General features: G+C 35.2%; 1 protein-coding gene and 1 long non-coding RNA gene across 2 annotated transcripts in view; one reads left to right on the top strand and one right to left on the bottom strand.

The window, feature by feature from the left end:
• The window catches only part of KIF27 (kinesin family member 27), a 77103-nt gene extending 67054 nt beyond the window's left edge, over positions 1-10049 (top strand). The window contains exons 17-18 of the mRNA XM_045562218.1: positions 1864-2028; positions 6431-10049. Of these exons, the coding sequence (XP_045418174.1) occupies positions 1864-2028; positions 6431-6915 (650 nt within the window). The 3' untranslated portion in view covers positions 6916-10049. The remainder of the gene's footprint in view (positions 1-1863; positions 2029-6430) is intronic.
• Positions 310-22905, bottom strand: LOC123645769. The gene is made up of 3 exons (XR_006737696.1): positions 22869-22905; positions 11105-11157; positions 310-320 (listed from the first exon to the last, which is right to left on the bottom strand). It is a non-coding gene; the product is annotated as an uncharacterized LOC123645769 (long non-coding RNA).
• Between the last annotated feature and the right edge of the window lie 925 nt (positions 22906-23830).

The raw sequence follows: 23830 nt of genomic DNA, 5'->3' as shown, positions 1-23830 counted from the left end.
GGCTCTATCATATTCCTAGTTCTATTTCTTGTTAAAATTTAATCAATAAAGTTGTATCTTAGGTCAAAATTAGTCTACCATTAATGGTCACCTACTGTTATCAGTGAGCAATAGTTCAACCATCAACTCCCATGTGGAAAGAGAGCTATCAAAGCAATTGGGCCGGTGTTACCTGGGCATATGGCCAGTACACAAATAGCTGATAGGGCAACAGAATCACTGCCAGGCGATACTGTTACTGCTGCAATCCAGGCTGCTTAGTCTTGATTCTCATGAATCCTTAGCTGAAAATTTGTCAAAAGGGATCTGGCAGAAGCAACCTGAGTAAGCAGAAAATTGGAAAATATATGAATTTGAGTGCTGAGGCAATTTGTCTCTAAGTTAATTCTGTAACTGGTTAATTGCCTAATGACAGGATTTCCTTGACACAATATTGCATTCAAACATGTTCTTCTTACCTTAGTTTAGTTCTGTCTGAAGTCTCTAAAAGTGATATTTAATAGAATTTTTATGTATTTTTAGAGTGACTTGGATTATACCACCAAAGCTCATGCTATAGCTAAATCAGAACATTTTTAAAAATCATGGATTTCTATAGCTATACAAGTTTTTATCACAAAGTTGTAACTGTAATGTTAACAATTTATGAATTGTCTAATTTCAACTGAATAAGAGACACAAAATTAAATTATACCCATTATGAAGATTCTGATTTATGATGTCATTAATTTTAAGTATTTTTTAAAAACAAGATGATGGGTTAATTTAAAATATACAAATATACTTAAATAAAATTTTACAAAACAGCCAATTATAACAAAAGAAAAATACAAATGAGTGGGACCATTTTATAAATATGCCAACAGGAGAAAGTACGTTTGAAAGTCTTTATTTTCTAAAGGACAGTAACACTGGATTTTACTGATTCTAGAATATAACCCAGTGGGGACAGTGTTAGACATTCATAAATATTAATTAGAAGCTTTAAGTTATGTTGTGGTATAAACTAGAACTTTACTTATGCTGGCTATTTTCCTTCTTCTTTCTCTGTGGTGTTTTCTTTTGCAATTTAATCTTTTTAGCCTCTTTTAACAGGTTTTTGTTTTTGTGGGTTTTTTGGCTTTATATTTCTTGGGCATATAAACCCTAGCCTTATGACTTTCCATACAAACACAGTTCCTGACATAGATCTTACATAAGATATAAATGTAGCTGATGGACAGAGTTCCAAACATGTGAACTTTTTATAGAAATCACCTTTTGCTGTTTTAAGGATAAGTCTAGTTGGTAGCTACTGCAAAAAAAAAAAAAGCTTATGGAGGCTGGCGTGGTAGCTCATGTCTATAATCCTAGCACTTTGGGAGGCTGAGGCCAGAGGACCACTTGAGACCAGGAGTTTGAGACCAGCCTAAGCAACATAGCAAGTCCCTGTCTGTACAAAAAAAATTTTTTTTTTAAATTAGCTGGGCATTGTGGTGTGCGCTTGAAGTCCCAGCTACTCAGGAGGCTAAGGCAGGAGGATCTTTTGAGCCCAGGAGTTTGAGGTTACTGTGAGCTAGGCTGATGCCACAGCACTCTCCCAGGCAACAGAGGAAGACCTTGTCTCAAAAAAAATTCTTATGAATCATGAAAATGTAGTGGTTAATAGGGGGTAAGGTAGAGAAGGTGGCTAAGGGTTCAATCCTACTTTGAAATATTTTACAAGCAGAAGAATCCAAATTGCAGCTGAAAACAAATCCATTTAGGTAATAGATATATGTAACATACTTCTGATCTTTTAAATATAGTCTGGGGGCTATGTTAAAATATAGTTTTGAATCATTTATTTAAAACTGAATTTAAATGTAAATTTATGTTTTATAGAGCAAGATGGAGAAGGCATTATGGAAACTTTAAAAACATATGAAGATAAAATCCAGCAGTTGGAAAAGGATCTTTATTTCTATAAGAAAACTAGCAGACATCTTAAGAAGAAACTCAAGGAACTTGTAGGGGAAGCAGTTCGTCGGCAACTAACACCATCAGAACGTACGTAAGACTTCGAGTGTTATTTGTCATGCTAACACTGTTTCTCTAGCATTGATGAAGTCCAGATTTGTAGTGTAGCCTTTTAAAATTGATTGTGTTATTTAGGATTAAACATTTAATTCCTATAATATTTGTCTCTGTAGAGTTGTCTAGTATATATATAAGACAGAACCACACGAGAAGTGAATGAATGAATGAACAAATGTGTATGCATGTAGGAAACAATCATTGATTGATTGCTTGCCACATGCCAGGGGCTTTTGTAGTCCTTAATCATTTAATCCTTAAAATAACACTATAATCTAAGATAGCTGTTGTTTCCCTATTTTATGTTAAATTAAGCCTTCAATTGTCACAAAACAGATGCATAATAATAAAAGTAAAGGTAAAAATATTTATTTCTGGTGGGGCACATTGGCTCATGCCTGTAATCTAGCACTCCAGGAGGCCAAGATGGGAGGATTGTTTGAGGCCAGGATTTCCAGAGTAGTCTGAGCAAGAGGGAGACCCTGTCTCTACAAAAAATAGAAAAATTAGCCAGGTGTGGTGGTTCATGCCTATAGTCCCAGCTCCTCAGAAGGCTGAGGCAGGAGAATCCCTTGAGCCCAGGAGTTTGAGGTTCCAGTGAGCTATGATGACACACTTGCTCAAATGACAGAGTGACATTCTGTCTCAAAAGAAAAAAAAATAGTATGTATTTCTAAGATAAATCAGGTCTTTTCATATTATGACTGCTATAAATTCAAAAATATAATAGAAGTCAATTTTTGAGACAAAAGATGTTCCCTCTCATAATTATATGTAGATGTGTAGAATTAACACCTTCCTAAATGGAATGGTAACACATGGCAAAATACTTTGGCAAAAGTAAAATGTGCCATGAAGATAATATATTGCTATGATTAAAATATACCTTTTAAAAGATAGCTGAATAAAATCAATATTTCTAAAACAGTATACTCTACATTTTAGTAAAAAATTAGCTTCTTTTGGAGAGAATATTCTTCTAATAATTTAAGTATGGTTTATGAAAAGTTGACATTAAAACCTTTTAGAAGAAATTAAAAAAGAAATTAAAACCCCATAATATTCTGAAATTAAAAAAGAACCTTTTAGGAACATACCTATTTTGTACATGTAAAAAAACCACCACATAAGATACAAAAAGACCAGTAAAAAATTATATGTAAGAACAATGAAATGGTATATGTTAAATATATGATAGAAGCAGAGTTAACATAGTTTTAAAATCTAAAACTCAGTATTATTTAGAAAAGTAGTTCTAATGCTGTGTTATATTTATAATATTTATCACTTACAGACATTTTCACAAATAATTCCATTTAATCCTCAAACTCAGGGTAAGCTGGTATCTGCTAACTCTAATTTTAGATAAGGGAATTGATGCTTAGAGAGGCCAAGTGATGCAGAAACAAAACAGTGATTAAAACATGGAGTAAGGGCCAGGCGTCGTGGCTCACGCCTGTAATCCTAGCACTCTGGGAGGCCGAGGCAGGTGGATCGCTCGAGGTCAGGAGGTCAAAACCAGCCTGAGCAAGAGCGAGATCCTGTCTCTACTAAAAATAGAAAGAAATTATCTGGCCAACTAAAAATATATACAGAAAAAATTAGCCAGGCATGGTGGCGCATGCCTGTAGTCCCAGCTACTCGGGAGGCTGAGGCAGTAGGATTGCTTAAGCCCAGGAGTTTGAGGTTGCTGTGAGCTAGGCTGACGCCACAGCACTCACTCTAGCCCAGACAACAAAGCGAGACTCTGTCTCAAAAAAAAAAAAAAAAAAAAAAACATGGGGTAAGGTCCCTCATCTTGTGACTCCTGGTTCAGTATTCTAGGATAGAATTTGTTTTGAGATAGAGATGTGACACAAAAATATGTACAAATCCAGCCCAAAACACTAAATTTTCTCATTCTCAGTATAGTAATGTAGATGTGCTTACTGATACAACTCAAACATTTACTTGAAATACTGCCTGCAATACATAGCTATAACTTGTACTTGAAACACTACTTGTAAAAAATTAAAAAGTAAACAGGTATTAAGAAACAGAGAACGATCAACATAAGACCATTTTAGCTTTTTAAAAAAACCCCTTTTGGCCAGGCATGGTGGCTCATGCCTATAATCCTAGCACTTTGGAAGGCCAAGGTGGGAGGATTGCTTGAGGTCAAGAGTTCAAGATCAGCCTTAGCAAGAGCAAAGGCCCTGTCTCTACAAAATATAGAAAAATTAGCCAGTTGTGGTGCAACCCTGTAATCCCAGCTACTCAGGAAGCTGAGGCAGAAGGATCACTTGAGCCCAGGAGTTTGGGGTTGCAGTGAACTATGATGAGGCCACTGCATTCCAGCCTGGGTACCAGAGCGAGACCTTGTCTGTAAATAAATAAAGGAATGAATGAATAAAAATAAAAAGTAGTATACAGTCATTACAAAAATTTTGAAAATACAGGAAACAAGCAGAAATTGTCACCCATTATCCTACCCACATTAGAGCATAATTCTTTTCATAGTTTCCCATGCTTTAAAAAAAATACAGTTACAATCATATTGGGGATATATAGTTTATATTACATCCTATCTCATAATGCTACTCTAATATAATGACATAAAACAAGGTTTGTTTGAATTATAAAATATAGCAATTTAAATATATAAAATTCTTGAATTCCCTAAAATGTCTTATATGCTTAATAATCAATATCCTAGTTAATACATAACTGTCTTCATCTTCAGTTCATTGAGTTTTGATAGTAGTCTTTTCATTGTCTGCCTACCATAAAAATATTTTTGGTATTTTCTAATAGCAGAAAAATTAATCTTTTGACTAAAGTGTTTTGGTCCACTTGGTGGTCATACCTCTGTTATAATGCATCTGTTTTCTAACATTTTATCAGGATAATATCGGTTTATATGAATATGCAGTCTCTCTACATTTATTTAAAACTATCCTTATATCAGTTTAAATCACTGTCAAACTATATGTATAAAAATCTGGGTTGGAATCCTAACTACTTTTACTTGTGTGATCTTGGGCAAATTAATCTTTCCCTAGTTTTTTCCCTCAATTGTAAAATTCTGGAGGAGGGAAACTTCCTGTTGTGAAGAATCCAAGTGGGCTTTGGAGTGAGCCTTGACAATGAACTCATTTCTGCTTCTTCACATACAATCTTTACAAAATGAGATGCCTGCTCCCTTCCCCAGACACTGTGACCTCAGAGGCAGGATTTTTAAAAGCTTCCCAGTGACTCTAATGTAAAACAAAGTTTGGGAGCTACTGTCTGTGGTCACCTTTGTATCTGTTTTATTTCCATGTAAGGATCTATGTCATTTGCTAGTTCCAGTTGCTTGTTTTGAGAGAATTTTAAAAACTAGAAAGTCAGTTATGATTTAAACTAAGGGTTATAAACTAGAATGCCTACAGGAGCTGGGGAAGCCAAAGGTGCGTGGTGGGGACCGCAGCAGTCATCTAAACTGGCAGTGGCAACTCTATTCCAGCTGTTGTTGCTATTCAGAAATTGTTAGCTTTTCTAACCTCTCTAGAAAAGCTGGAAATCTGTATTTTTATACGAAACTTCCCAATTTTTAGATTTTGGGTCAAGTATTATGAACACTGTAGGCCAAGTAAAACATGTCTGTGAGCTAGATTTGGCTTGGGATTTGCTAATGTGCAACCTCTGTTTTTAAACCTTATCTTCACAACACTAAAAGTATATAAAGAATGTATCCACATATGTTAAAGTTGGAATTTTTCATCATATTAGGTCTAGTATCTATATAGATTTTTCTTAAGCAAGTCTTTGTGTTTGATATTAGGTATTTGATTTGAAGGAGTATGCTCTCATCTTCATTTTGATGGTGGAAGTTGTGGCACACCTCCCAGAGTACATTCGGACAGCAGAACCCTGTTACGCTGGGAGTGCCAACCAGGACCAGATTTTCACACATATAATGCCCAGTCCCAGAGGTTTCCCTGGAGATATGGGGCAGAGCTAATATTATCTAGTGCTGCTTCACTTGGCCAGAATTTGGAATTCACTAGTAGCAAGCCCAACAGAGGGCAGTCATGGAAAGGCAACAGAGAGGCCCAGAGCCACTCCTGTGTTTCCAGGGAGTACCAAAATCCCTAGAAGACTTTTTCTCAACTTTGTTCCGTGAATTAAAGTTCTGAGTTATTCATATGCAAGGTGCCTAAATAAGAATAAGAAATAAGAATAATTCACATTCATACATCTGTTCATCTAAAAGGAGTGATTTAACAAAAAAGTTGAAAAACATCATGTATATATGTATATCAAGTTATAATGTAGCTGTGTTAAGATATTAGGATAAAAATATACAGTTTTGAGGAAATAATCTCTAATTTTTTGGTTTTGGGATTATTTTTAGATGATGATGCTAAAGATGGAGTCCTAAACCCAGAAGAAGCAGGCATGCTTTCAGAAGACTTAAAATGGGCATCCAGAACTGAAAGTATGAAATTAAGTAGAAGAGAAATAGAAATAGACAGTTCAGCAAGCAGTTTAAGAACACAACCAAATCCTCAGAAGCTTGGGGAAGAGCTCCCAGAATTACCTACAATTTATAGCTCTTTAGCACCCCCCAGTGGGCATTTGTTAAGCAATGAGGATAAAACAGAAACGGATGAAAATCAGTTTACAAAGTCTCACTGTCGACCATCATCCCAAATTCAACCTGTGGGAAATGTGGGACAACTTCATGGTGTTATGCCTATAAAATTGTGTCGCAAAGAATTACGTCAAATTTCTGCCTTGGAACTATCATTACGACGCTCTAGTCTTGGAGTTGGGATTGGATCAATGTCTGCTGATTCCATTGAAGTATCTGGGAAACCAAGTGACTTAAAAACTTAGGCATTTAATAATAGAAATTTTAATTTAGTAGATATGTAAAAAGATTCCTTTTTCTAACTTGTTAAAAATTAAAGCTCAAGCTGACTGTCTCTTCCTCAAGATAAAGGAAGAAGGGGAAGAAGGAATCCTTAATCCTTTTATACACTATAGATGTGTATATCTTCTATAGTATATTTGGGGAGTTTTAATTTATATTTCCATAATAAAATACATGTTTTCTAATATTTGATAACATTTAAATATTTTTACTTATAAATATGCTTAGAATTTTTTCTAGGCATAATTGAAGAACAAAACTGATAGACTAAAATATCTATCAACTGTATATTATTATATAATATAAAAGTATATTATGTTATAAAAGTATGTTATAATACAATATAAGTATATTATTGTTATTCTCAAATGCAACTATATTGCTAATTTTAAAAGATCTGGCTAAATATTGCTTATGTCAGAGGGAGAGTCATCTGCTGTATATATTTTGGTACAGCTGAAAATTTGGGCCAAAATGTAGTCTGTGGGCTAAGACAACCTATCAGATTTATGGACTGAGGTTAATTGACAGTCCTCACAGCCCACAGAAGTTGAGTGATCAGTCTTGACTTTTTAAACATGGTCTCTGCTCTGTTTCTGAAATTGTTTTTTACTTATAATGTCATATTGTTAGCTTGGTAGTACTACAGAATATAAGTTTTCATCTCTTCTGCCCTGTGCACTCACTGTATCTCTCATGCTACTAAAATTGGGAGAATGGATGCAATTCCATGAAACAGGGAAACAATGATAGAATAACACTAAAGCATTGTAACATTTCAAGGAAAAGAACATTGGTTGTGATATATCTGGTCACATGGAGTACGTCTGTAAAGTCTGAAGTCTGGCCAAAGGATCTTTAGCTAATAATCTGATGGGCTTAAGTCTGAGATTTTTCTCTACAACCTGCTTAGTCAGGTTTTGCAAACAGGCAGGCCAAACTGCACTGGGTCTGTAAATATGTAAATGAATTTTGCTAAAATTTCCCTTCAAGTTTTTTTGGTAGAAATCTTACTATATAATGTACAATTTAGTTTGGAATTAAGAACTAAATAATTTGCCCACTAAATAATAGTTTGTGCTTTTTCACAATATTTTTTATCATAGGAAACATTCCATTATCATAACCTGAGGTATTATTTTGTTTCTTATATTGTTATTTTTGTTACTTTTCTAAACTTTCACTTGTAAACCAAAGTTAGGTTTCTTTAATTAATGATTGGGTGGGGCAGTAGCAAAACCACACTCACTTATGGATGCCTACTCAGTTAAAGTCATCTACTTTCTTGCTGAACTCATTTTTTCCTATCTGATGCTGCCACAGACCTTCTTCTTTTGTCCTTTCCTCTGTTGCTGTTGACCTTGACCATTTCACCTAAGACCCAGCTGTCACCCCAGGCTCAAAGACTTAAGGCTTCCTTTTTCTAGTTGCTAGCCCTTAGAGAATAGAGTTCCTTTTCTCATTGCCAAAAACCAGCTCCTATAGGAAAAAAAAAATCAAAATAAAACAAACTTCTAAATAGGTAAACAGGTTTTTTAATCTCTTAAGCATGGTACTAAAATTCATTTAAATTATGGGTTAAATAGATTTCTGTGGACTTATCTGGGAATGGAACGATTTATAATATTAGCCCAAGAGGGCACTGTTTTCTAAGTTTCAAACAACTAATTTGTAAACTAACTTGGAAATTTTATTTTTACCAGGGACTATTTGAAGTCAGATTTGGTTTTCAGCTAGTCTTCCTTTTTTGCCATTGGTTTATATGGCATGCATTTATGCATGTGTGTGCGTGCACGTGCAAAAGGCCAGTGCCTTCAATAAAGCACAATTATATATGTATTAATAAATATATATTTATTAAGGTCCTTACTCTAAATTTCTTATAAGATTAATACGCTATGCCACAATTAGAAATAATTCATATAAGAATGTATTCTGATACTAGAATCCTGCTTGCCCAAGAAATTAACAGATACTTGTTTTACCTATGGAAATAGAAACACATTTCCTAAAAGCCAACTCACCAAAAAAGCAAGAAAATTTATATCAGACCAACAATGATTAGGTTTGATAATACAAATGTAAGTTGATTTCTAAATAACAAAGGTATGATTTTTTTCCTTTCTTTTAGTTAAACATAGAGATCCTTTATATGCTATGATAGATTTCATGCACATATATAAACACACATAATGTCCTGAACACTATATTCTGGAAGTGAATCTCTGATTACTATAGTTTAGTCAGTGTTCTCACAAAGGAAAGAAAAAGGAACCTCCCCAAGGCAAGTAAAATTATTTTTTACCATATACTAATAATAGATTTTACTATCTTTTTCACATGCTTCCCTTAGTCTAAACATTTTGTCATTGTATTTGCCTTTTTGCATTTATAGAAAATGTTGTGGTTTTCTTTTTTTGTTCTTTATGTTCCTTTTTTCTCTACCTGTAACACAGCATTCAAAGGAAAAATATTTGCCTCCATAAAGTACTAGTTACTTTCCTAATTCCAGAGTAGTACAGATAACAGAGATGGAAATTCTATAGTTCCGGGAACCATAGGTGTGAGAACATTGATGAAGGTGCTTTTGTGCTTTAATGTTTGTTTTCTTTCCTTAATGTAATTTCTTGGTACTTGGGGTGCAAGGACTCAGCAAAAATACATATGATTTTCAGTAATGTGAACTATATTGCCACTAGCATTGCCTTGTTTATATTAGTGTAGGCCAATAAAGTGATGAATGCTTATTTGAAAATAGGTGCCTTCTATGGAAAAAAATAAAGGTCTTATACTAAGTTTTAGAATGAATTATAATGGATCAGATCCTTAGTGGGAGTTCATTTCTTTGATCAACACAGACTCTCATACATTAAATGCAAGTATGACATGTTTTGATCTTTCAGTTTTACCTTAGGTACGTACTTATGATTTTAAAATAGAGGAGTATCAGTGTCTGAAAGTTCAAGTAGAAAGTCACTCATGTCCACGTTTCTCTCTCAACTTATAATTGGAATTTTTAAAAATATTCATTATGTATATTTTACATTTAAAGTTGTAACAGGTTGTAGGCTGCCTTCATTAATACTGATAATGTACTCTTCTTCTACATTTATATTTTAAAAAATTGAAAATAAAGGTAAAAATGAGGTCCTCCTGCAATAACATCTCAAATGTACTGGGTACGTAGTTCTGATGAGCTTATACCGGGCAGTAGTGTACTAAGGGCAAGGTAGTGGGAGCCTCTGCCCAATAAGGAGGAATATTTTATCACTATCATTGCTGCTGACAAAAGTAGACTGACTTTTCATGGTTTTTATTGTTTTTAAATTCACTATAAACAATGCATCCCTTATTGCCTACACCAAGGATGACTGTTCCCAGTCCTTGCTCTTAGAATACACTGCATACAAGGCACCAAATACTAGAATGGTGTTTGATTTTTATAATGGCCTTGATGTTGACCTGAACAAGACTCCAACATGAAGGCAATTAGAATGAGGGAAATTATAAAAAGAAATCTCAGAAAAATTTGATGTTATAATGTTGTCTTTTGATATTTTGCATAGTTCTCATTTGTCCCTTTTTATATTTTTTTCTTCTAGGAATTTCCACAGTGAGTCAACAGAATTGCTACATTTGAAATGTTAGCAGTGTAATTTGATTGAACTCAAATATTTTACATTAGACAGTATTATGTTCTGCTGATTAATTATAACCCACAATTCTATTGAGTTATCTCTATAGTACTAGAAGAAAAAAATATAACGGTCTCACAGACTGTTTTAATAATTTGCAAGATCCCCACATGCCCAAGGAACAAACCATTCACAACAGAAAACAGTAGAAAATTACATGAATATTTTTAAAAATTTATACTTATGATTCTTGGAAATGTAAAACTCCATTTATTAGTTAATAATTATGTAATTAAAGTAGAACAAAAGGAATTATTTATAAACTATTCATATACTATATTATTGTGTTTTCAAGCTTATTATATACAAAGCAAGGTATAATTTTTCAAGTCCATAGTGGTAAATATTATTAGAATTTATTTTATTTGATCTGAGATGTCTTATTTTTAAAAGAACTGCTTCTTGGACCTCGATCCCCAATTACCAACAACAAATTAATGGGCATGTGCTTACTTACCTTTGACTCTCCACAATGATCCAGGATTCCAATAGTTCTGAGAAGACAGATGACTAGGGCGGGGACAGGAGAGAAAAAGGTTTATTTGCAAGCATTCCATGCCAGCAAAGAATTTTCAAAAGTATTTTGAGAGAATATATTTTATTTCTCTGGCAAAAAGACTGAAATTTAACTTCAACCTTTGGCTAACTAAACCCTAAAGAATACTCCTAGTTAGTACTGACTTTGCCATTTGAAAATAGACATCTCAGTTTTTATACTGGTTCCTTTTCGTATGATTACTTTTCATTTAGGATTATATGAGAAGAAGCTGTCCTAGATAGAATTCAAATAGAAATTGTGGAGCCATCCAGTAGAGAATTACAAGAAACAGTGGTTTTCGATAAATTCCAACTCCCTAACAAACTGAAGAATGAATTTAGGACTTAAGTGATTTTTACCAGTGAAGAACAATGAAAAGTATGCCAAAATATAAACATTTGATTGTAGGCAAAAGTGACAGGATTTAGCGTTTTAAAACAATACTATCTCAATCACTTTGCTTAATTTTTCTCTTTGCTAAAATATCCTTGAAGTTTTCTACTGAAAAACGTGTGGTTAAAAGAATTCCATTCATGATTACAAACCAGCAGTTATTGGCCTGCCTTGACAGGCTGAATTACCATTACTCATTTTTGTTTGTGTCCTGCAGTTGCATTTCATTATCCTACCCTGTAGGAGTGAAAAGGAGGAGTTTACTGAATTCAACTTATTCATAATTTTGATAATAAGTATTAAAATTGTCAAAGTTTGTTGTTATTACTTTCTAGCATGAGTGTTTTTTCTAGATGGAAGAATGGGAACAGGGCAAGGTATTTTATACTGAGAAACCAGTCTCCTTTTGAAATTCCCATCACCTGGGGATAGGGGTTGGGCAGCATCTGAATTGTTCCATTCCAGGCCTGGGCCTAAGCCCAATCTATTTCACTGGACATTTTTGTGGCTAGCTCCAGGTGTCACCAGCTGTAAGACATGACTGGAATGACCAGGTTATTAATGGAGTTTACATTAAATGATATTTCCTAAAATATCAAACAGCCTTTTCTTTTTTTAAAATAAAAGCTATTTATGAACCACTCCCTTGCATTTAAAATCAAAATCTTATTTTTCAAATGCAACCCAAAGTATCTAATAAATTAATTGGGAAGAAAACTGCTATTTTTACTATATGGTAAATAGTCTGTTGCTTTATCAAATAAATACATGAAAGCTTTCCATGAATAAAGCCTTAAGGGCAATTCTGGTGAGGGTTCAGAAGATCCCGAAACTAGGGAGAGCCTAAATTTTCTTAGGGATCACATAAGTGGCCATGATCAAAATATAGATACAAATATGGATGGTAAAGGGCATTCTGATGAGGTCTCAGATGGAATTGAGGAACAAGGAATTGGACGCTGAAGTAAAGGCCATCCTTATTATATAACTGCAAATAACATGGCTGAATTGTGTCCATGCCTGAGGGCTTTATGAAAGTTGAAATTTAAGAGTGATGAACTAGGATATCTGGCTGAAGAAATTTCTAAGCAAAATACTGAAGGAGCTACATGGCTACTTTTAACTGCATATAGTATGATGTGAGAGGAAAGAAATGACTTAGAGAAAGAATTTATAATTATAATTATGTGCTGCATAATGATGTTTTGGTCAATGACAAACCACATACAGGCATATCTCAGAGATATTGCAGGTTGAGTTCCAGACAGTCGCAACAAAGCAAATATCCCAATAAAGCAAGTCACATGAACTTTTTGGTTTCCCAGCACATATAAAAGTTATGTTTACAATATACTTTAGTCTATTAAGTGTGCAAGAGGAATATGTCTAAAAAATGTAGGTAGTTTAATTAAAAATACTTTATTGCTAAAAAACAAAAAAATAATACAAGCAAATTGAAAACTGAAGTATCATATATGTTTAAGATAAAATTATAAGTAGGTTTTCCATTGAGTTGGTGTCAAAACAGGAAACCTTTTGGCACACATGTCGTTGCTTATTCACAAATGTATTACTAAAGAAGTAACAAATAGTCATGAAGCATCATAAGACATTTTCTAAACAAATTGATACTCAGAGTTTTAGTCATGTGTGTTATCAACTGTAGAAATAACAGCATGGTCTGGGAAGATTCATATGAATTCTATCCTCACAAAATATTTTAGAGACATGCTTAATCTACTTTTATAGGCATAAGAAGTGCTTCATGACTATTTCTTTGATTTATGAATAAAAGGATATGTGTTTTACCAGTTTTTTTTTCTCTTTTCCCCACCTCCTGCCCTTTACTGGGTTTTTGACCACCAGTTTTTGACTAGTTGTTACTTCTTTAGTAATACATTTGTGAATTATTGAACCGCATCTACAAAAGAATTGTTTCCATTTAGTAATCATAAAGATATTTTAAACTCTCTTTTTCTCCCCAAGGAAACTATAAGAAATTAATTTTTTTGCACATGTATAGGTATGTGATGAAATTAACAGCATAAGTCAGTCTTCATTTGGCATTTGATATTCTTACCCCTACTATATACAAGTATATTAGAATTAAATTTTACATTATCATGGTGGCCTCTTCTTCATAAGCATTCAGAGAGGAGCTCATTCCCCTTAGTTGGCAAGTATCTGCCAATGGTAAAGAATATTTTTTCTCTAGAAGGGCTCATGACCTGAGCAGCCAAGTAATCAAAGAGAAGACCAAGAATTTAAGGGTAATGGAACCTACAAACAGAAGTATTCTAGTGGATTGTGAACAAATAAATCAGAAAGGAAGAATACTAATGTACACTTTTCCTGAAAGAGCTACCCTCAGTGGTACTGAGGTCCTCTTTCTAAGGTTTATTACAAAATTCAATATCTCCCATGAGAAAGGAAGCTAGATGTAAGGACCTGACTATGTGAGTTTAGTTGGCTAGGTCACAGCAAACCAAAACACCCTTCAGGACCAGGGCTGATACCCTGGGGTTTGGTTCTTATACAGGAATGTGTGCCTCTTCCAAAGGGTGAGCTAGTAGCTCAAATTACTTATTTTTTGAAAACATGAAATGGCATCTATAGACACCCTCTATAGACAACAGATATAAATTTCTACAGATTTTTAATTTATAGGTATTTTCCTGCTTTATGTTTTCTATCAACCTTTTATTTTCACAGACAGAGCTGAGAACTAAAAGCTCTATCCCTCAAGGAATTTACAGTCCAGTGATAAGTACTATGGAGAAAATAAAGCAGGGTAAGGAAATAGAGAATTAGGGGTGCTTTTTTTTGATAGAAATGTGTTTCTGAGCTCACATATACATAAAGTTGTAAAAACTAGATGCACACTCACTGATGAAAAATTGCTTTTCAGTTGACCTAATGTATGCATGTATGCATGCTCAAAAGGGGCAAGAATCATAAAGTGTATATGAATACAGAAGTCACATAGAACCAGTTTTGATGGGAGGGGAAGAGCACTGATTTAATTTTGTCCCTTCACAAACAGCATACTGCTCTAGATCAACTGCTTTGATGTATACAATTGCTTATGATTTATTACAATTTAGGATCACATTTTATTTTTTAAATTTTAAAATCAAGATATAATTTACATAAAATTTTACCATATTAAAGTGTACAATTAGGTAGTTTTTAGTATATTCACTGTGTTGTGCAATCATACTAATTCCAGAACATTTTCATCACCCTGAAATGAAATTATGTCCCTATTAGCAATCAGTCCCAATTTTCCCTTACTCCAATGCCCTGGCAACCACTAATCAATCTACTTTCTGTCTCTATGGGTTTGCCTAGTCTTGACATTTCATGTAAATTATATCATACAATATATAGCCTTTTGTGTCTGGCTTCTTAGCATAATGTTTTCAAACATTATGTAGCATGTAACAGTGTTCATTCCTTTTTATGGCTGAATAATATTCCATTCTATGGATATACCACACTTTGTTCATGAGTTGATAGAAATTTGGATTATTTCTACTTTTTGGCTATTATGAATAACCATGCTATAGAATGTTATGAACATTTGTATACAAGTTTTTTTGTGTGATCCTATGTTTTCCATTCTCTTGGTTATGTACCTAGGAGTGGGATTGTTGGGTCATATGGTAATTCTGGGTGTAATTTTTAGAGGTACTGACAAACTGTTTTCCACAGCAGCTGCACTATTTTTTCTTCCCAAAAGCAGTGTATATGGGTTCCAGTTTTCCACATCCTTGCCAACACTTGTTATTGTCTATCTTTTTGCTTTGTTTTGTTTTGTTTTGTTTTTGAGACAGGGTCTCTGTCACTTGGGCTAGAGTGCAGTAGCATCATCATTGCTCACTGCAACCTCAAACTCTTAGGCTCCAAGTGATCCTCCTGCCTCAGCCTTCTGGCTGGGACTACAGGCGTGCGCTAGCACGCCAAGCTAATTTTTTTCTATTTTTTATAGAGAGAAGGTTTTGCTCTTGCTCAGGCTGGTCTCAAACTCCTGGCCTCAAGCAGTCCTCCTTCCTCAGCCTCCCAAAGTGCTAGGATTACAGGCATGAGCCACCATGCCTGGCTGTTTGTCTTTTTTGATTATGGCCATCCTAGTGGATGTAAAATGACATCTCATTGTGGTTTTGAGTTACATTTCCCTACTTAATGATACTGAGGATCTTTTCATGTGTTTATTGGCTGTCTGTGTATCTTTTTTGGAGAAATGTCTTTTAAAATCCTTTGCCCATTTTAAATTATTTGTCTTTTCATTGTTGAGTTGTAAGAGCTCTTTATATATTCTAGATACAAATCCCTTGTCAGATATATGATTTGCAAATATTTTCTCCCATTTTCTAGGTTGTCTTTTCACTTTCTTGATTGGTGTTCTTTGCATTGTGAACGTTTTTACTTTTGATGAAATCCAATTTATTTGTTTTCTTTGGTTTGTGCTTTAGTTGTCCTAGGTGGGTAGGGAAGCTTCGGCCTCAAGCCCACATGTGGCCCTTCAGATCCCCAAGTGTGGCCCCTTGACTGAATCCAAATTTCACAGAACAAATCCTTATAATGTCATATAATCCCTTTAAAAGGATTTGTTCTGTGAAGTTTGGATTCAATCAAAAGGCTGCACTAAAGGGTCCAGAATGCCACATGTGGCCCCAAGGCTGCAGGTTCCTCACCCACTCACTCTAATCCAAGATCATGTAGATTTATACTCATCTTTTTTTCTGTGTTTTAAGTCTTACATTTGGGTCTTTGATCCATTTTGAATTAATTTTCATATATGATATGACGTAGGAGTCCAACTTTGTTCTTTGGAATGCAGATATCCAGTTGTCCCAGCACTATTTGTTGAAAAAACTATTCTTTCATCATTGAATTATCTTCACACCTTTGTTGACATCCAACTGACCATAGATGTATGAATTTATTTCCATACTCTTAATTTTATTCCATTGGTCTATATGTCTATCCTATGCCAATACCACATTGTCTTGATTACTATAGCTTTGCAGTAAATTTTGAAGACAGGAAGTGTGAATCCAAGAACTTTGTTCTTCTTTTACAATGTTGTTTTGGTTATTTGAATTTCCATTTGAATTTTAGGATCAGTTGTCTATTTATGTGGGGGAAAAAAAGCCAGTTGGAATTTTGATAGGAATTGTATTGACTCTGAAGATCAATTTGGGGAGTATTGCTATCTTAACAATATTAAGTCTTCCAATTCATGAACATGGGGTGTCTTTCCATTTTTTAAAACCATGTTTTGTACTTTTCAGTGTACATGTCTTACACTTCTTTGGTTAAATTTATTCCTAAATATTTTATTCTTTTTGATGCTATTATAAGTGAAAGTTTTCTTAATTTCAGATTGTTCATTGCTAGTGTATGGAAATACAACTGATATTTGTATATTGATTACAATTTATTTTTAATGGATAGTAAATTTGGGTTATAGACACACCATGTCATGAATCAAGAACTTAGGTAATACTTATCTATACAAACCAATTTAATGAGCAAAAACCCCGAGTGATTTGTTATTGATGATATAATTTTAGCTGGTTATATTTTGAGACTATTTCTATAAGAATTATTTCTATTTTATTTCTAGGTTAAATGTGGTGACAGCATAGAGCACTATAGGTCATTTGGCATTTGTGGCCTATGTATTTTTCATATAATTTTATACATATGTATTTTTTCTACTTCCTATGTATTTTTCTTTCAGATCTTTCATATATACTTTTCCTATTTAAGTGAAATACAAAGGAACAAATCCTCAGCATCCCATGTCTCTCTCTGTATCATGAGGATACTTTCTGTATACTCTTCAATGCTATATATTTTAAAGATTAATGGTAATGCTGACAAAGTTAATTTATTCAGCAAAATTCTATGTGCTAGGTCTTATGTTAAATGCTAAAAGAAACAAAGTTTAATAAACCACAAACCTATCCACCAAGGAGCATACAACCTGTTGAGTAAAGACAGACAAGAATTGTTTGAATGCAAGCAATGAGCCTGGCACTGTAGTGACATACCAGTGAGTAAAACAGACAAGGTTTCTGCTTTTATGGGGCTCATAATGTAAAGAGGAATATAATGGCTCTGTTAAAAATATAGAGGGTCCTATGGGAGTATGGAGGAAAGGCACCTAACTTTCAGGGGTAAGGTAAGGCTTCCCCTTCCCCATATGTCTTAATGGACAAGCTGGCCTTGGGGAAGGTACAGGAATATGAGTTACAGTATTTTAGATCAGAAAACTCCCCATCACAAGCCCAAGAAGTAGGAGATGACATCATACACTCAGGGATCTGTGAGCAGTTTAGCAATAATAGGCCTAGTACGTTGGAGGCTTGGAATAATTGTCTGCTGAATGACTGAGTGGATTAGTGCTGGATGTAAAGGATGTTGGAGATGAGCACAGGAGGGTGGGCCAGGCTCAGATCACAAAGGGGCCACACTAACAAATCCGAAGGCTATGGAGAGACTGCTGCCTTTATTCCTTACAATTTATATAGCAATTAGACTGGTTTACTTTTGCTTCCCCAAATCCTTTTTCTTCATAGATAGTAAATGAGGTAAAAAAAAAAATACCAGAAAAGAGTTAAAACCCCATTAAGTACAACTATTTATTTACAAATTATAGGTGATATCTATATATCTATACACAACAAATCCATTTGAATCACTGCCAGCCTCCTGAGGAAAATGCTTTTTTAGGGTCTAATGTCAGAGACTATTTTTAAAAACAATTAGTTTTGCAGTTATAAAATAGCTTTTCATAAAATAATTACATATGCATATAGGTCATTTTTCAAATTCAAGTTAGTGATATTTAATGTCATATAAATAGTACACTATAAATAACATCACACGTAAGGGCAAGGGAAGGAGGTGGCTGATCAAAATACTAGGAAAGCAACATTCACATTTCTGTTGTGCAGTGGACAGTGTGAAGGTAGAATGAAAAAATTTAGCTTTTAGTGCTTCAATTCAATTTTCTTGAAAAATATATTTTTAAAGTACTAATCAAGAATTAGTTCTTACAATTTTAATATTAAAGTGGGATGAATAACAGTCTATTAAATTGGCTGAATTAAAAATAATAATACTAAAACTCCCCTCCTCTCATCATTCATTTTTCTTTTTAAAAGAAATGTAATTTTTATTTTTTTCAAAGTGATTATGTTTATGGTTTAAGAGTCAAATAAATACAAGGCCCATACTAAAACCAGAAGGCCCTGCACCACCTGTCATCACTCAGAATCCCAGTTCCCAGAGGAGAGTTATGGCTCTGCTATTTAATTTCACATTTCTAAGTAGCACATTACTGCCATTTCTTAGTTTTCAGTTTTAGCCATTTTATACCATGTATTAATTTACCAATATTTTTATTAGCACATTCTTCAGTTATTTATGGTATATATTTTAATGACTATTATATAAATACTGTCCACAGCACTTCATGTTATATCAGTCAGGAGAAGTTAATTATGACACGTTAAGAAACGACCACAGAAGCCCCCAAACCCCTTTCTTGTTGTATTGGCTTACAACAATAAAGATTTACTTCTTATTCATGCATGTCCAGTGGCAGGTCTGCTGCATTCCTGCTCTATGACGTCTTCACTCGGGACTCAGATGGCCAGAGCAACCTCTATCTAAACGGTGCCGATCTGTGGCAGGGGCAGGGACATGGAAACCATGAGTGGGTTCTTAAAATTTGCCTAGAAGTGACATATTCACTTCTGCCCTGATTTCATTGGTTAGGATAATTAACGATGCCAAGTCTGACATCAATAGGGTGAGGAAGTATCATCCTTCTCCAGAGACAAATATTCTTAAATAATCGAACAGTCTGCCACAAATATTTTGTTTTCCCCGGAGATTATAATTCCTTCTTTCTTAGGTTGCTTACTTTCCTCTATACCTGTCACTATTACATCTCCTTATGTTCCACCAGAGTTGTGAAATTTTGTTCATAAGGTTCAAACACCTCAGATTGCATTTCCATCATTTCCATTATTTTTTCTTGGAGACATTCCTTCTGGAGCCCTCCATCCTCGCATCAGAATGGACTGGTTGCTTTCCAGACTGGCTACCCAGCTGTCATCCTGGAACCTCCCTTCACCTTCATCTGGGGAATTCTCTGTTTTCTCCTTTGTTGGAGCTCCTATTTACCAGATCCCATGTTTTTATGTTTCCTGATTTACACTCTTACTTGGGTGGAGTATTTCCCTCAAGTACTTTCCTGAGAAAAGCGTATGGGGGTTAAAATTTTTGAGAGTTTTTTTATTTTGACATCTTTTCCTGCTCCCTGCATTGGTTTTATTTCCTCCAAGTTCTTTTTCTTTTCTTTTCTTTTCTTTTCTTTTCTTTTCTTTTCTTTTCTTTTCTTTTCTTTTCTTTTCTTTTTTCTGTTTGGTCATTTTAGGCTCTGTCTTTCATGTAAGGGAGATTTTTCAAATATATGAGGATCCTTGACTATTCACCCACATTTAAGAATGAGGTCATGCATCCCTATAGTTCCAGCTACTTGGGAGGCTGAGGTGGGAGGAGCGCTTGAGCCTAGGAGTTTGAGGCCAGCCTGGGAAACGTAGCAAGACCCCCTCTCTACAAAAATTTTCAAAATAAAGAATAAGGTGATAAAAAGTTGATTAGAGCCTCTGTAGGTATGGTCAGGGCTTGTTGACTGTTGGGCTTCACTGTAAGAGACCAGCAGCAAGACACATTCTTCATTATGGGACCCCAAACTTCAACATTTGGAGGGCTTTTCTCTTGGACCAGCTGGTTTTCCCCTAAAAGGAAGCTTCCAGTCTCCTGATAGCATCCCGCATTCTAGAATCTGAATCTGAGAATGAGGCTGGGTTGGAGGACCTGTCTTACAATTCAGTATGTACAACTTCACTTAATTCTGCTTTTCTGTGTAGTCAGTCATCCCAGTCCTCAGCTCTCCCTGGTGTCTAGAGGAGCTATGAGTCAACCTCTCCAGAATGTAAACCATCTGTCTTCTGCTGAATTTGGGCAGCATGGATGGAGTAGGGAATATGGGTAAGGAAGGGTCTCATTGCTCTTTATAAAACTTTGACAACAAATCCCCCTTTTCAGCCTCACTCTACTTCTGCTCTCTGAGGTATGGCAGCTCTAGTTTTCAAGCCTCTCCAGGGTGCTGTGACTTGAATAGGTTCACTTCTGGCTGGCTCTGCTTCCTCCTAAAAGCTTAGGTATTAACTTTCTCAGCTTTGGTAAGTCAGTTATTGCTCATCCATCTGCTTTCCACATTCCTAAGTTTTGTTGGCATCCTTCTTCAGCAGGGATCTCTTTTCCTGTTTGCTTTGTCTTTATAGGTTTATATCTTTTTCATTCCTTCACTGTCATTTTAATAATGTCATTTTACTGGAATAAGTGGAGACAAACATGTGTGTTCAATGTACCAGGTTTGCCCAGAGGTCTCCTTACTGTTAAATATTAACAGGTACAGATGTAATAACATTTTTAAATAGTAAAAGTTCAAGTGTAGTTAAAGGCAATTTTATAAGAATTAGATGCAAGTACAATAATTGAATAATTATACCTAACTTTAATTGAATGCTTATATTTTAAAATGCTTATACACACACATATATATGACATGTCTTTTTTTTTTTTTTTTTTAAGAGACAGGGTCTCACTCTGTCACCCAGGCTGGAGTGCAGTGGTGTCATCATAGCTCACTGCAGCCTTAAACTCCTGGGCTCAAGTGATCCTCCTGCCTCAGCCTCCAGAGTAGCTAGGACTACAGCTGTGTACCACCATGCGCAGCTAATTTTTAAAATTTCTTTGTAGAAATGGGGTCTCGCTATGTTGCCCAGGCTAAGTAAATATGACATATCTTCACAATAACCTCATAATTCAACCCCTGGCAGTCTTGACTCCAGAGCCCCTATGCTATTAATGTATAACATGTACTTCATTGTCCAAGCTACAAGTAACCTTGTTATTTTCAATTTGTCAGGCCTTCAGTCAATCCCTATTTATTGTTAACTTAAGCTATAAGTGAGGTTTTTAATGTACATTTTGAACATTTACTGTGTATTATTTGATGTGGCATAGCTAGTATCACTGTAGATGCCATCTGAGATACATGTTGGAGGTAAAACAGAGTAGTCTATGACAAATTTTAAAGCATAGTCATCTAAACTAGGAAGGTTGGCATGTGTTTGGTATATAATACAGACAGATGGGCATTTCCTGTAAAAGAAAGCAGTTGGCATCATAATTTGAGAGGTCACAGAGAAGCAATTAGAAACCCTACTTTAGCAACATAAAACTTAAAAGTGCCTGTTTGAATGAAATATGATATTGGCAAGAGTTTAACATATTAAACCACTGATGGCCTTGAGCACCCTAATTCAAAAAATTCAACCCCTCATTATTTAAATATTTTAGTACCATGGTTACTATCACTCTCTCTAAGACTACTCACTACTCCAACACTATCATGAATCACTCCTGTGGCAGTTCTTTATGGTGTGTATGTATGTATGTGTGTGTTTGTATAATATATATAACTGTGATGCTCCTTTCAAAACTCTTACTGCCTCTCAATTCCTTGACCTCTCTTCAAAGGATCTGATATTCACTGCTACCTCAGTTATCCATTCTCATGATCATTCCCTACACCCTGATATTTACCAATAACTACAGCTTTTGGATATTATTGATCAACCCCCTCTAATTTTAATTTCAAGCCTCCCACTCTCCAACATGTCTCTTATCTTTTCATGTCATTCCATATAATAAACTTCAATTCTTCAGCCTGATCAGAAACACCAATTTAGTCACCCTACCCTCTTTTCACCATGAAAAGACGTCTGAAGTTATTTCTTACAACGTCTGAAGTTATAATGCCTCCTTTGCTTCTACCCTCAACTACTTTGCCCTTCTTTCCACATTATACTTACCTGACCACATCTCAGTCCTGGTGACTGCCAAAGCTAGCTACTCAGTGCCTACACATGAGCAACTGAATATGGCTGGAGAAAACTGCACAACCTATTGACTGGTCTCACTACAAATTCATGACTACTTATTCAAAGAGGGGGCCCTTAGTTGTGTCTGGAAACTTCACTCTTCCTCACTCAGACTCCTATTTCACCCCCCTTCTTCCCTCCTCTTCTCTACTTTCAGTTAATGAATATGTTAACTACAGTAGGCTACACTGCTACAATAAATAGACTCCAAAATGTTATGGCTCCAACTCAACAGAAATTCATATCTTGCTCACATCATTGGATGTTCCAGGTCAGTGGACAGCTCTCGAGATCAGATGAGATCAGACGCGTTCAGGGTGGTATGGCTGTAGATAGGCAGCTGTCTCTCATCCAGGCACCTTCTTTCTTGTATCTCTGTCAACCTTAGAGGCTTGAAGTCATCTGCATTATCAAAGCAGAGTCACCATGTCCCAGGTGCAGCTGGCAGAAAGGAAAATGCATGGAGGCGGCATGAGTACACTCAAGGGCCCTGGCCTGGCAGTGGCAGACATAATTTCTACTCACGTTTATTGTCAATAACTTAATACTTGACCATATCTAACTGAAAGAGAGGAGAAAAGTAGTCTGTGTGTTCAGGGAGAAGAGGAGATGAAATTGAGATGGACAGTTAGCAGTGTGCCAAAATGATCTTGCTTCTTACCTTACTGAGAAAACAGGCAATTAGAAGAGAATTTCTACTTTTTCCCACTGTGAAATCTACCCACTTACTTCAATATGTCCCATATATGTGGCAACTAGGGAGATGGAGTCACTAGCCTCTCCCTGACCAGAAAGTAGAAGTTTCTGTTCAATTAGAACATGGTCATAATGGCCATACTACCTAACCACAAACTGCAAACATACCATCTTTCCTTGTGCTTTTCAACCTCCATGGTTTTGGATATTATTGATCAACACTCCTTCCTTCCCTGTTTGTGAAACTTCAATTTACCTTGCTTTGGTGATTCTACATTACCCTGGCTCTCCTTCCACTTTATCCTCCCCCTTTCTTTGCTGGCTTTTCTCTTCTAGATTAGCGCTTCTCAAACTTTGCTGTGGTACAAATATCTTGGGGTTCTTGTTAAATTGAAGATGCTGGTTCAGCAGGTCTGGGGTAGGGTCTGAGATTCTGATTTTTTAACAAACTTCCTCATGATGCCAATGCTGCTGGGCCATTGGCCACATTTTGAGTAGCAAGATTCTAAAGAAAATATCC

This window comes from Lemur catta, chromosome 10 (assembly GCF_020740605.2).
Source record: "Lemur catta isolate mLemCat1 chromosome 10, mLemCat1.pri, whole genome shotgun sequence".
NCBI classification, from domain to species: domain Eukaryota; kingdom Metazoa; phylum Chordata; class Mammalia; order Primates; family Lemuridae; genus Lemur; species Lemur catta.
This window is presented reverse-complemented; position numbering and strand designations above follow the sequence as displayed.